The sequence below is a fragment of the Hemiscyllium ocellatum genome, chromosome 1, assembly GCF_020745735.1.
Source record: "Hemiscyllium ocellatum isolate sHemOce1 chromosome 1, sHemOce1.pat.X.cur, whole genome shotgun sequence".
NCBI classification, from domain to species: domain Eukaryota; kingdom Metazoa; phylum Chordata; class Chondrichthyes; order Orectolobiformes; family Hemiscylliidae; genus Hemiscyllium; species Hemiscyllium ocellatum.
In genome coordinates, this window is record NC_083401.1 from 72,187,667 (window position 1) to 72,202,848 (window position 15,182).

The 15,182-nt window shown below is 39.2% G+C and overlaps 1 protein-coding gene across 2 annotated transcripts in view; it reads left to right on the forward strand.

The window, feature by feature from the left end:
* parp8 (poly (ADP-ribose) polymerase family, member 8) overlaps positions 1–4,179 on the forward strand; it is a 370,564-nt gene extending 366,385 nt beyond the window's left edge. For both annotated transcript variants that reach the window (XM_060829923.1, XM_060829934.1), the window contains one exon: positions 3,077–4,179. In XM_060829923.1, coding sequence (XP_060685906.1) covers positions 3,077–3,179 — 103 coding nt within the window. In that variant the 3' untranslated portion in view covers positions 3,180–4,179. The remainder of the gene's footprint in view (positions 1–3,076) is intronic.
* The last annotated feature ends 11,003 nt before the right edge of the window (positions 4,180–15,182 follow it).

The following is a 15,182-nucleotide window of genomic DNA, read 5'->3' on the forward strand; positions in this document are numbered from 1 at the left end:
AGCCACTTAAACCACCATTTGTTCACCATGCACGTTTTAATGCTAAACTTGGGTAAAACCATCCTGTGAAACAATGATCAGATAATTTTTGACTGTAAATCACACAAACTCATATACAGGCCGAAGGCCATCACTTCTGGTCCTGAAAACTACCCGATCTACTTCAGATTAATGGTATTGCAAAAATTTAAACTCACGTTTTCACACTGTCACACTTTTGTACACATGCAGCAACAACATGAGTGGTGTTCACCACTAACAGGATGCTATCAAAATTAGAGTATTGCTGGAAAAGCACAGCAGGTCAGGCAGCATTCGAGGAGCAGGAGAATCAATGTTTCGAGCAAAAGCCCTTCATCAGAATCCATTCAGGGAAGGCCCATTTTTGATGAAGGGCTTTTGCCCAAAACGTCGATTCTCCTGCTCCTCGGATGCTGCCTGACCTGCTGTGCTTTTCTAGCACCACTCTAATCTTGACTTTAATCTCCAGCCTGTGCAGTACCCATTTCTGACCAACAGGATGCTGTCATTCTGCCTGATTCCTTCCTCAATTTGAGGCCTTCATTGGGTGTAGCACTAGCTGCAGTGCTTCCTGCGAGAGGTGCTTGCTGAGTTCAGAGGAGCTCTGATTCACCAGCAGCTCTCAAAAGGCCACATTCTACCCTCTGGATCAGTGACCCCAGGGAAGGCCCATTGCTGCCCTGTTAAGCGCCTGATGATACAAAGACATAATGGGCTTCCTGAAATGATGTGACACAGGTATCTTGTATGTCGCTAGAAAGGCTGCAGTTACTTCAACAAGATTCAATCTTTTGTTTCTGTTTTCTCATTTTATATCTTGGTTCCCATCCCTCTACCAAAATTGTGTAAATCTTCCATCACAGAATAAGCAAACCAAACTGTGAGGAAATTAGATCCCAATACGCTTCCCATTCAACCAATTAGCCCCAACTATCAATATCTTAATGTCCCATGAATCTAAAGATCTCCCCATGAACTATATTTCTAGTCACACATTCATTTTCTCTATCTTCCTAGATGTGGAACCAGGAGCATCCAAGAGTTTGCTACTTTTCAGGTCCTGCCTTTGTATCCCTGCTGGTACATTACAGTCAGGGACTCCATCCCTCTTCTGTTGTCATTGCACCACAATCCCTCAGCATACTCTGCACTGAATCAGTCATGTCATCAGTGTTTTTAATTTTTAACCACCCTTCTTGGAAGCATGCAGGCTATCCTTTCATAAGTTATACAAATGGTTAGAAAATCTCAACAGATCTGGCATTACCTATGGAAAAAAATCAAGAGTTCACTTTTCAGATCTAGTGACCCGCCTTCAGAATAGACTTGTCTTAAACCCACTCCTTTGTCTGACCAACTGTTTTTCTCTCTCTTTGAGCTCCATCTCCACCTATTCTTTACTCTCCTCCCTCCCCCCACCCCATTTTCTGTACATAGAAAATCCTTCTCCTAGCTACCATCTGCTCTGAAAAATGGTCACTGGAAAGTTAACTCTGATTTCTCACCACAGATGCTCCTAGACCTGCTGAGATTTTTCAGCAATTTCTGTTTTTATTTCAGGTTTCCAGCATCCACAGCTAGATTCATAGCTTTGAAACAGACCCTTCAGTCTACTCCTCCATGCTGACCAGATATTCCAATCCAATCTAGTCCCACCTGCCAGCACCTGGCTCATATCCCTCCAAACCCTTCCTATTCATGTACCCATCCAGATGCATTTTAAATGTTGCAATTGTACCAGCCTCCACCACTTCCTCTAGCAGCTCATTCCATACATGTATCACACTCTACGTGAAAAAGTTTCTCCTTAGGTCTCTTTTATATCTTTCCCCTCTCACCCTAAACCTGTGCCCTCTAGTTATGGACTCCCCCACCTCAGGGAAAAGACTTTGTCTATTAATCCTATCTATGCTCCTCATAATTTTATAAACCTCTATAAGGTCACCTCCCTGGCTCCGACACTCCATGGAAAACAGTCCTAGCCTATTCAATCTCTCCCTATAGCTGAAATCCTCCAACCCTGGCAACATCCTTGTAAATCTTTTCTGAACCCTTTCAAGTTTCACAACATCTTTCCAATAGGAAGGAGACCAGAATTGCACGCAGTATTCCAACAATGGCCTAACCAATGTCTTGTACAGCCGCAACATGACCTCCCAACTCCTGTACTCAATACTCTGACCAATAAAGGAAAGCATGCCAAACACCTTCTTCACTATCCTATCTGACTGTGACTCCACTTTCAAGGAGCTATGAACCTACATTCCAAGGTCTCTTTGTTCTGCAACACTCCTCAGGACTTTACCATGAAGTGTATAAGTCTTGCTAACATTTGCCTTCCCAAAATGCAGCTCCTCACATTTATCTAAATTAAACTCCATCTGCCACTTCTCAGCCCATTGGCCCATCTGATCAAGATCCTGTTGTACTCTGAGGTAGCTTCCTTCACTGTCCACTACACCTCCGATTTTGGTGTCATCTGCAAACTTACTAACTATACCTCTTATGCTCACATCCAGTTTTTTTTTCCATGTATCTTTCTAATGGTATATTATGTTTAATGGTCTAAAGGAGGAGCAGACCCATCTTTTGCAAGCTGTGACTCCCTGGGGCCTTCAACATTGCATTCTCTGTGTTCTATAATGAGTAAGCCTTAATCCTTTGCAACTGAAGGATTCTTTACTATTGGATAGCATCTGTATTGGATGGAAAATAATTGCGCTGGCATGTTTTTGAGGTGGGCATTTGGAAGTGGGATTACCCTGTCTGATTTTTATCCACTTGGTCAGTTCAAAAAAGAAGGAACCAAGCCTATGTGACTTTAAAAAAAAGTTGTGGTTGCTTGTTTGTATGATAACCAAATATCTGCCCATGAACCCATCTGAATTGTTATCATTGTGTCACACGTGGTGCAACCTTCTTTTATAAGCTGTCCATTTCCAATCATAACAGCTCCAATTGAAAAAAATGTGTATTGTTGACTTTAGCGTTCTCAAAGCTAAAAGCTTAAACTCCACAAAACCCCCCAAAAGCCATTGTTTTCTTTTTGTTACAGTTATGAAGATGGCCAAGTGGGCGATATCAGTACGAACACACAAGAACCCAGCATACATAAAGAAATTCTTCGGGTCATTGGAAATCAGACAGCAACAGGTTAAAAGAATCACACATCGTCACTGACTGGATCAGAATACCTTTTCTGGCGTTTAAGCTGCAGTGCAGTTTTGAACTAAAATATTAACAATCTGATTTCAAATGCACAAAAATGAGATTTTGAATAACGCACTTTAATTTTCAGATTTCTTACCTGAACCCAACAACATATTAGTAAGTAATTCCAAGTCTGGGGTATAGGTTTTATCAGATGGTGATTTTGTTACTTTAAATTTTCCTGAAAAGATTGACCCAAATTTTATTCAACTTTGGCACTGATGGAGCATTGAGCGTGAGGTTGAATGCAGTTGCAGCCAGGTTGTGCTCCTGTGCTTGGTAAAACTGTGGGTCCTGACAACGTGTAGAACTGTGTAGTATCTGAAATAAACGATATACAATGGGGCTTGTGGGGAATACTTGAGGAAGAAAGTAAATTTCTTTAGGCATCATCTGATTCAAGGAGCCATTTTCTTTCCACATTTGTCAAGCTTTTTGTTTCTTTATTCATAAAATTCTCTAAGTTTTAGGAATGATGATATAATCCTGTCTCTTCAGGAACAGGAACCTGTATTTTAAAAAGTCAGTGTGTTTTTTAAAACACCCTGGCTGTGCCAGTCAAACCATGATGATATCTGTTTTGAAAATTATTATATTACAATGGCAAAAATAAATTATTTCAAAAAACTGCCTGGGGTGCTTTGATTGCAGGCCTAAGTGGAGCCAACCCCTTTCTAACGTGCCATAGAGAGGCCACCTTTTATATGAAAGAGACCCTTTTTTAAACTCCTGGTGGTGATTAGCATTGGTGCTGGCTACCTCTATAAATTCCTTTTAAAAGAAAGTAAAGGTAATAAAATGTCAGCACATTGAGAAATGGTATGCCAAAATGTACATTTTTTAAAACAGAGCTATCGTGCAAAACTTTAGCACATTGAAACAATAGAAGATACTCATTTTGATATCTTGACTGGTCCAAAAATATAACACTTTTTGTTTCCATAAAAGAGGCACATTTATGTTGAAAATAAGGATTGGTCTTCAATGCTATCGCTAAAGAGAGAAAAAAAGTTATAGTACTGTTGAACTGTTTTATCATTTGTTGTTGCGAAACAAAAGTTCTTTACAGACAGTACCCTCTCACTTCTATCTCCTGAATGGAATCAATGCATTGCTCTTAAACCTTTAAAATCCTAGCAGTGTTGAATTCCCTACTGATAAATTTCTGGGTGAGATTTACTGGGTTTTGATGGTTATTATGTACAAACAAAAAGGAGAAACAACATTTTTCATAACTACTTTGTGCAGTATTGTCTGATCTTTAAATAAAGCATGTGGATGTGGCCAAGTGACATCAAATTGATGATGTCATCATCACATGACATAATAATTGGCTTCTAATTTGAAAAGTTTAATTTTGCAAGTAACATTTTGTTGTAATGTCGGGTATTATATTTGTAGTACAATACCCTCTTCAATCTGTCATGTAAGTAAGATAAAACCATAACCATGGCTTTATTTAAACCTTGTGAAAAGAAATTAAGAAAGTATTTTGTTTATATGTATTAATGTATGTCACATGTTGAATTGTAGAGGGATTTACACTGGAGAGAGTTATACAGTCTGTGTTGTTTGTGTTATAATAGTGCAGATAGGGAAGTGATGGCATGGAGAGAGCATTGCAATATTTATATTTTTCGTTAAAGTTGTTCAAAGTTACAGACTCAACATAGATACAAGCACAAAACAATGCATATTCCACCCTTCTTTATCAAATACAGTCAAAAACAACATTTACTTTGAAACTGTTCAATTTCAAAGTCTCAGAAATAGCACTCTTCAGAATGTTTGCCCTGTTCCATTTCTCTTTGCTGTCTCCCTTCATATTGGTGGTACCTGCTTCAGCTTAAGACAGTTAAAAAAAAATCAGGTATGGAAAAAGTTTACAAATCAAACTTTCTATAGACTTGAGATTGTTTAAAATACAAAATCCCATCCTTTGAATACATCTTACATTAGCATTGTCCATTGGATTGTCTTAACATTTATGTCATTTTTAAAACAGTCTTTGTTGCTTCATTTTTCAAAGTTTGAGGATGTCTATTATAAACACCTATATGTAACAAGAAAGGTATGCAATGTAAACTTCAAAACTGATACCAATGGCTTCAGCATATATTGTCAACTTAGACCTTTTTGTCAAAATGAATAAGGTTTGATGGGATCTCTAGTCATTGTCATTTGGTTAAAAAAAATCATAACAGAAGTTTACTGTTCTTAATCATGGTTTAAAATATGTTTAAAATTATATTTATGTTCTGCATTTTAGGATATGTCACTTCTTTCATCCACTTTTGGATTTTGTTTATATTGTTTCATGAATATTATCAAATCACCAGTCCAGCACTCTCTGGATCTTCACAGTGCAGTTCATAGGTCCTCGGTCAGGAACTGGGGTTAACTATTCAGGCAGTCAGTACTGCACATTTAAAATTACCCTGACGAATAACTTGGGATATATATATATAGAACTCCAGCAGTTAATAACTCTTAATGATTTTGTTTTGGATTAATTAGAGGTGGAATCTAATTTCAGTGGAGGCACAAAATAGATGGTAACGAATCAAAATCAATGGAAATGAAAATCAAACAGGGTGAAGTTAATGCCTAGTCTGTGCCCCTGCCAAAGTGGAATTTTATCCATGATATTTTTATTCTGTGTCATGCAGCAGGTGGCACTTAGACCTTTCATAATATCTGACTAAGCTTTGGTTCCAGTATATTGTACTGTGAGGAGTTGCCTACAGTTTCATTCCAATTACAATCATGATAAAGTGAACAGTTTGCTTTGAATAGCATATTTATTTTGTTCACTCTAAGTAAAATTGTGTTTTTATTAAAGGATCTTTTATTGCTAATTAAGTAAGTTAAAACAATTCTCCTCATTGATGTAAAATAAAATTGGCGGTAAGATGTGCTACCTGAGCTATTTGAGATAAAAGAAGGTGCAATAGCCATTTCTTTCCATCAATATTTTGAACACCACCCAATGGAGGGACCAGTTTCCGTACTGACACACTAGAAAAGCCTTTTTCATAAGTGTGAAAGGCATGCAAGTCATGCCCTTTTTATAGACCATGAAATCTGGCAACATCATTGCCAACCTTATCTCTAAAAGCACCAAGAGAATATAATTCCTAATTGTCAGCTGGAATTCTGTCACCAGGGCTCTTGACTCTTCCCCCAATCCCACCCCCAAGAGCTACTAGCCAGAGGCAGGCAGTTCTCAGTTACCAGAAACACCTAAGTGGCCTCTGCCAGTCATCCACTTGGGCCTTCACCAGAAATCCATAGAGAAAGGTAGTGGGGTGCAACAGTGATGATGGGGTGCAAGTCACTGGTGAAGGTGGGAGTATGGTGGTAGTAGAAGACTCAGAGCTGGTCACCCCTTCTGAATGCCAGGTTCTTCAATTGGGCATCGAGTGTCTCTAAAAAGAATAGATCCCTTCTAGAATCCATCAGCCAGTCTGCAGGCAAACTGACATGGTTTTCTTGATGGAAAAATGTGGAGTCTGCTGGCTGGAAGAGGGCCGGAATTCTGCATTAATTTCCACTTCAGTTGCACACTGAGTGAAATGACTGCCTGCAAGCCTTCTTGCCTCAGACTGGGAGTTATGAGAATAGGATATGCACACTGCACCATTCTTCTCCCCCCCGCCCCCAAATCAAATAACTCAAGTGCCTGTGTATGTCTCTGAATTCACACACAGGAGCATTAAATTTCACCCCATGTGCGAATGGCTGTGGTAGTCGTTTGCAAGAGTGACAGGAACTCCAATACATTTGGCAGTGCTTCAGTGTATTAATTATTATTGTGGTGTGTTGTGAAATGTGTTTTTGGAATGTGGAATGCCTTTTTGCTTAGCTAATTGTTGTTTTTATAAACCTAGCCTTTGAATACAAACTGAAAGAGTGCTCCATACTTGGAGCTGCTGTCTATCAGGAGAAATAATACATTAGGGCTCCATCTACCTGATCTTGTGGTCCAGGTGGATGTAAAAGATATTTCATTGTGCTCCAGAGAAGAGCAGTAATTTTTTTTTACCCTGATCCAGGTCTTCTATTCCCAGGTCAATGAGTGGGATCTTACTGTTCCCAAATTGGCTGCCACGTTTACCTACATAACATCTTCTTGCATTTCAAAAGTTATTCCCTGGTTATGAAATACTTTGAAATCTCCTTTAGTTATAAAATGGAGGTATATAAATACAAATTCTGTATTTCTCCTTCCTCTTCGGCATTTCCACAAAGTGCAGAAGTGAAGTTGAACAAATTTCAAGATGAAACATGTATAGTACTGCACTCTCAACAACAGGAGAAGAGTGGAAGAATGCTGACTTGTTTGAAGCTAATATCACTGTGATGAAACCCGACCTTGAAGCCAAGTGACACATTCTCATTAGTTACAAGAGAGACTGAAATGACGAAACTCTGAATTTGGTAAGAGCCAGTTGAAGTAATGTCCATGGAGCTGCGAGACCGTGCTCCAGTATCTACTGGTTGCAACTCTGCCAGGGTATCCAGAGGCCTTTGACACATGCAATTAGGAAAGGATCAAAATGGGGACTTGTTGATCAGTAATGAAAACAGATCCACTGGGGTGAAAGACAGCGAGGTAATCATTGATGGCGATAAACTGTTGGAGAGATGGGTGAAGCACTATCTTGAGTCGTACTTTAGAGAGAATATTGTCTCCAAGGAGACGCCAGACACCATAGATCACCTATAGCAAAGCTGAAGATCAGAGCCGAAATGGAGGAGCTTGAAACCGGCACAATCTTTGTGTCTGCTTCAGGGAGCAGGCTGCTCCCAGGCATCTGTACAATGTAGATTGTAATCCTGTACACGTTTAGTTTCAATGATTACAATAGCCATTGAGGTATCTCTCTGCTGAGCACTATAGAAAAAATATTTGATTATTCTGTCAGACTTCAGATCTAGCTGAACATGTCTATCCCGAGGCAAAAGTAAGGATTGCAGATGCTGGAAACAGGAGTTTAGAATTCCTGATGAAGGGCTTTTGCCCGAAATGTAGACTTTCCTGCTCCTCTGATGCTGCCTGACCTGCTGTGCTTTCCCAGCTCCACCCATGTCTATCCCAAGTCCCACTGTTGTTTCAGAGCTGAAAGATCCCCAATAACATAATCTTCTCAGTCCAGCAGCTATGAGAAAAAAGTCATGAACAAAGGCAATCTCATCAATCTCACCAGAGCATTTGGACATGTGAGCAAAGGCTATCTGAGGTGTTGGAGACTATTTCCTGCCCAGTGGAACCACTCATTGTGATCCCTTTCCATAACAACATGATGGGTACTGTCAGCTTTGCTAGGACAACAGCAGACCAGTTGAGATTCACAGTGCAGGTCAAACAGGATTGTGTTCTGGTAATGACGGACTTTGTCCTGTGATTTTCTTTGCTGCTATCATATGTCTTTGAGTCATTTACTGGGTGTCTCCTTGTATATCAGCACAGATAAAAAAAACTCTTCAAACTTACTTGCCTGAAATCCAAGACAAAGGTACACTAGGACAATGCAGCACTAAGATTCCCTCCTGAGGAACACACAGAGTGACAAATGGATAGATCCCCTCATGCGTGTAATAGTTTGGTTTGACCATCAGTATGAGGAAAATAAATTAGATAGTCGAGGATGTTGGTATGCCACCATCTTTAAGCATCAACAATATAATGCTGGCAGTTTTTGGTTTACCTTGGCTCCACAGTCACCAGCAATGATGGTAGAATCCATCACAAAAGCTGCAGCTGCTGTTCCCGAATAAGAGTGCTTGGAATTCGAGCATCCTGTCTGAGAACACCAAACTGTGTCCTCAGCACACTCCACTACTGCAGAGAAGTCTGGACAACACATGCTAGGTAGGAGAAAAGGTTAAACAGTTTCCATCATCACTAAGGTGTAATCTCTTGACAGAGAAAGGTGACCAACTCGGAGGTCCTGCAGTGTCTAATTCCATCTGTGTACACTCAGTACTGAGCCAACCATATTTGTGCTGGCATGGCTATGTTCACTGCATGCATGATGGCCCTCTGTCCTTTGTACATAAATTGGCCACCTTCTGGGCATCTGTACCTTTACCATAAAGACACTTATTGACACTAACAACTTGCAGACAGTTGCTGATGCCATTGGCCTCTGGAGGCTGACTGTTTGGAAAAAAATGAAAAGCTGAGTTGGATGAGAAGTCATCCCAAGAAAAACAGAACTCAATAGTTCCTCAGTTCACTGTCATCCCGGTGCAAAAAAAGAGGCAGAGATTATCATTTTGGATTGAGACTCCTGAGCCACATCAGGTGAATCTTAACACAGAGTTGACAATCATGGCTCAAACCAAGGTCTTGCAAGATTGAATTGGGCTACCATATATCAAATTTACCATGCCATATAACCATATATTTCTTACAAAGTACCTCATTATTTTGGAATGTCTCCATGTGTTTCACATCATTATTTAAAAGTGTGATTTTTTTTTAAAATGTCTGACTAATGCTGATTAAACAAAAGGTCTTTGCAGTGAATAGCAGAAACCTTTGCTTGTCACTGAACATGTCTAAGAAATAGTCTAAGTTTTAGGTTATGATTTTATGTCTACATCAGGGGAGAAAGTATAATTTATTTATCAATTTGGTTTGATTTCCACATATTATGTTCCAGTTTTTCAGTTCAAAAGATGGTCTTTGATATAACTCTTGAACGTTGTATGTAAAGATGAAGCAGTTTACCTTTTAGAGCAGGTGGTGTAGACTGCATTTGGTCTGGATGCATTTCTTCTCAGAGTGCTTTCTATAGTTTACACAAATAACATGCTGCAACCATTGCTTCCATCTGCACACAGAGGGCTGCACTAGTCACAATTTATTCATGCTCCTGGGCACCTGACATGTATCTATACTGATGTGGATGCCTATTGGCCAAGATAAAGTGAAATAATTTTCTTCTGATGGAAAATGAAAAAAAAATAGTAGCTTGTATCCTCCTATCAAGAAGAAATAACCAAGAGGAGTGGTGCTCTATCCACCCAAGTAATGAGGTATACAGTAAGCTACCTCTACCCTAAAAGAGTGCAATTTGCAGCATTTTGTAATACTCTATTTTTGCTTGTTGCACTTAGTTCACTACAGTTAACAAATTGACTGTACAGTTTAACTGCAATGTAAGAGTTTAAGGATATATGCTTGGCACACAAGTAAATAGAGTGATCCATTGCTAGATGTTGTGAGAAATGATCTGATCAAAATGTTGCATGAGCAATGCAGTATATTTTGTGGTAAAGCTGCTGAGAAATTATATATTTTTTCAAAATAATTTGGATATAGTGATGTACAAGTCAAATTATCTGATAAGGTTATAATTCTATCACTCGGCTGTGCTTTCTTGTGCGCATTTGAGCTCCTGTGGGTCTGCTATCACACTGGAGCGTTATTAGCATTGTTTTATAGGGATGTTTGGTTCGGGTTGCTAGTGTGTCAGCAGTGTACATCCTGTCTCAGCTGACAACCTGAACCTTTGTTTTTGTCCCAATGTTGCTGCAAGAATTTCTTTTCGTTTTTCATGAAGTGGTAATCAGCTGATATTTTGGGGGGGACAAACACAATGACTTGTGTGCCTTTCTGTAACTTTAAGTGATTGTAATTAAATTAAAAGCTCTGGGATGACATTAGTTTTTGCAGTAATGCAAAATTAGTGAAAACAAATTGACAGTCTGTTTTCACACTCTGCTCAATTTTCTATTTGTGGTGTCAGGCAGGGTATACAAGGCCTGATAAATCTCAAAAACTTGGTTTTGCACAACTTGATGAGGGCAGAGCAGTGCACTTGATCTATATGGACTTCAGTGAGGTATCTGACAATGGGCCTTGTGGTAGACAGCTTAACTAGGTTAGACAGCTTTGCTAGGAATATCAGGATAACTAGCTATTTAGATACAGAACTGGCTCTAAGGTCAAAGACCAAGGTTGGTGGTGGAGGGTTGCTTTTCAGACTAGAGGCCTGTGACCAGCAGTGTGCCACAAGGATTGATGCTGGGTCCACTGCTTTTCATCATTTATATACGTGATTTGAATTTGAACATAGTAGGTATGGTTGTAAGTTTGTTGATGACACCAGAATTGGAGGTGTAGTCAACAGCGAAGGTTACCTCAGAGTACAATGGGGAACTTGATCAGATGGGCCAAAAGGCTAAGGAGTGCCAGATTGAATTCAATTTAGAAAAAATTGAGGTGCTGCATTTTGGAAAGACAAATCAGGGCTTTATACACTTACTCATAAAGAGTATTGCTGAGCAAAGAGACCTTGGAGGGCAGGTTCATGGTTCCTTGAAAGTGAAGTCACAGGTAGATAGGATAGTGAAGGCAGCGTTTGGTATGTTTGGTCAGAGCAGTGGTAAAAACAAGGACTGCAGATGCTGGAAACCAGAGTCTAGATTAGAGTGGTGCTGGAAAGGCACATCAGGTCAGGCAGCAAGATCAGAGTATTGAGGTATAGGCGTTGGGAGGTCATGTGGCTATACAGGATACTGATTAGGCCACTTTTGACATATCGCATGCAATTCTGGTCTCCCTGCTATTGGAAGGCTGTTGTGAAACTTGAATGTGTTCAGAAAATATTTACAAAGATGTTGCCTTGTTTGGAGGGTTTGAGCTATAGGGAGAGGTTGAATAAGTCTGGAACTATTTTCCTAGAGTGTCGGAGGCTGATGGTGACCTGATAGAGGTTTATGAAATTATGAGGGACATGGATAGGGTAGAGAGACTCGGGGTGGGAGAGTCCAAAACTAAAGCGCATAGCTTTAGGCTGAGAGGGATAAATGTAGCAGGGACCAAATGGGCAACTTTTTCAAGCAGAGGATGGTGTATATCTGAAATGAGCTGCCAGAAGAAAAGGTGCAGGCTGGTACAATTACAACATTTAAAAGAATCTGGACGGGTACATGAATGGGAAGGATTGAGGGAGATAGGCCAAATGCTGGCAAATGAGACTACATTAATTAAGGATATCCGGTCAGCATGGACAAGTGAGACCAAAGGATCTGTTTCCTTGCTGTACATCTCTATGACTCTAACTGTCCAAGTCAGATTTTACCTCAACTACTTAGGGCTGAATGGCCTGTTACTTTTACTGTTCCTATGATTTAACTGAGCTATCTTTTTTCATAAATTTGAAGAAAATCAACCTTGCACTTACCAATGGATTATTCAGTCAATGTCGTTCAGACTAGACTAAAAGCTGCCATGTGAATAACAAGATAAAGGATGGGTGTTTAGAACAAGATCCTGCAAGTGAATTGATATTTTGAATTCCATGTATGAAGCCGACTAAAGTTGGGTTCATCTGTGTTCAGGTTTTGAACTAGCCCTCAATTGTATTACACATGAAGTTTGTGTTTTGTAATACCCTTGATATGTTCCAAATGGAGATAATCAGAGAATCAACAGAATCTTGCAAATGAAAGTTTTGATTTCAAATGTAAATGTTAAGACATTTCAGTCTTGCTTTCTTAATGCCTTTGAGAGGGTATTAATGATAATTATTGCATGCTGGGAAGTATGAGGACATCAAAATTATTGAGCTAACCACTGTAACCAAAAGGTAAAATACTGCCTATTTCCTGAATCCCTTTAATATCTATCGATATTTTAACTGCAGAAAGTATGTTCCAGGTTTAGATAAACTGTCTAATAGTAGGTCAACATCTGAAAGGTGGAGATAAGTTATTATTTTGTGAGTTTTGTCATCATAAAATTAGAAATACATTCAAAATTCTAATCTATCCTATCCTTCGAGATTTCTATCATTAGTTGTTTTTGGAATTCAGGTTGGTCTTTGTCAGTAGTGCAAGTCTGGTGCGAGTCAGTTGGCAATCTATTTACCCCACACTATTTTAAATCAGACAGTGTTGATTCCTCGTCACCTGCTGTGTGCTGTGCCAAAGACCAATTTACCCCTATTTTATCTCAAAATTGTAAGTTCACATCGTGAATTACACAGTATTTAAACAAAGTGCACACAAATGTAAAACTCAATGCTTTCGCTTCCATTTGAATAAGAATCAGAGGGTGAAATTGACTGTGAAAGAAAACCTTGCAGGATATAAAACAACCTTTTTTTGCTATTACTTATTCTGTACTGCCGTTGAAGATCAATTTCACCACCACTGTGTTCAATTCCAGGTATTTTGTTCCTTTCACGCTTTCCTTTCAAATCTGATACAAAATGCAGAGCAGCTGTCATAACAGATGTAATTGTAATTCAGTACCTTAGCTTTCAGTGCCTTAGAAATATAAGATACTGTCAACAACAACATCAATGTACATGATGTAAATATTGCCAAAAATACAGAGGCCAAATATTTTCTGTACTTGGTTCACATGGCTTTTAATTAGAAACTTCAACTCCTGTCGCTGTTTAATTTCTCTTTATTTGGAGTTTTGTTTGCTGGTTTACAAACTGTTTTGATCAATCATTGATGTAAATGCTTAATTAAAAAGAGAAATCTTTCTGGTGATTTTTCTGTGTCTGTGTGGTTCCAGTTGTGCAGTTGGAAATGTTGAGTTGCATCCAATAAGTGCTACCAATCAAATCATATATTTATTTAGCATAAATATGCAGAACTATGCAGAAAATGATATTTTAACAACATATTTTGGAAATATGAGTTTTAACTCAAAGAACTGCAATTAATCTATGTCAGAATCAAAAATTTGTAAATTACAATATTTTAGTTTTACACAAATTACAAAGGAAAATCCATTGTAGGGACTGGAGGAGAAGTTCCAGTGGCTTGAAAGCTGTATGTTAATACTCTGGTGAGTCACTGGCTGTGAATGTCTGAAAGGATCTCACAAGTGTGAATAAAGGACAGGCCAAAGTCTTGGAAGACCAAACTTGTGCATTGGGCCTTGCTAAAGCACTCCTGCCTTTATCCAAGTCTGGGTTTAGAATACAATTCTGATACTAATTAATGATTGCCATGATTGGAATTGGCCAGGAAGTGTTCAACACAGTAGAGAATCCCGCCCCGATCAAACTTAATTTTCACGGATCAGTTGATGGTATTCCATTCTCACTGTGGATACGGATTGGGCTGGCTGACAAAGCAATACATCTCAGGGTGCCTCAGGGACCAAGGGAATGGAAACCTAGATTCTCAGACATGGCTGGAGGCATTGTTAAAGGGAGCCCTGAGGAGGAAGGCTATTGCAAACCCATTAAGGCCAAAGACCCCACCTTTCTGTCTGTATTTCTCTCGCTCTTGCATGCAGCAACTATGCTGTTTTATATGGCTTCATGCCCTCCAGTAGATCAAGGGGAACTTTGAGCAAAATACTTATGATTAAACATGCCTATTAGAACAAAGAACAGTACAGCCAAGACTGCGCTAACAAGCTGCCTTTCTAAACAAAAATCTTTTGACTCTAAACGATATTCATCCCTCTATTCCCTGCCTGTTCATGTATCTATCAAGTTAACTCTTAAACATTGCTATTGTATCCTCCTCCATCACCTCTTCCAACAACACATTCCACCCTCTGGATAAAATACTTGCTTCTCAAATTTCCTTTTACCCTATCCCCATTTACCCTAAAATCATAGCCCGGCGTAATTGACATTTCCAGCCTGAGAAAAAGACTCTTATAATCCATTCTATCCATCTCTGTCATAATTACATACATTTTCTCCTAGTGAAGTAGAGCATGACAACACAACTTTATTTAAAGCTGAAATCCTCAAAACATCTTGTAATAAATGTTAATAGTGTTGGCTGAGTCTTGGCAAACTTTCCCAGAAAGTTGTCAAACTTGTTTGTGAAGTTGTCTCTAAACCTTCTGCAGCAAATGAACAGTAACATCTGCTACACTTTTTAATGAATGCTCAAAATGTATAGCAATGATCAACTGGTGTGTCAGCAGTGACTATTAGTTCAATTGTTGACCT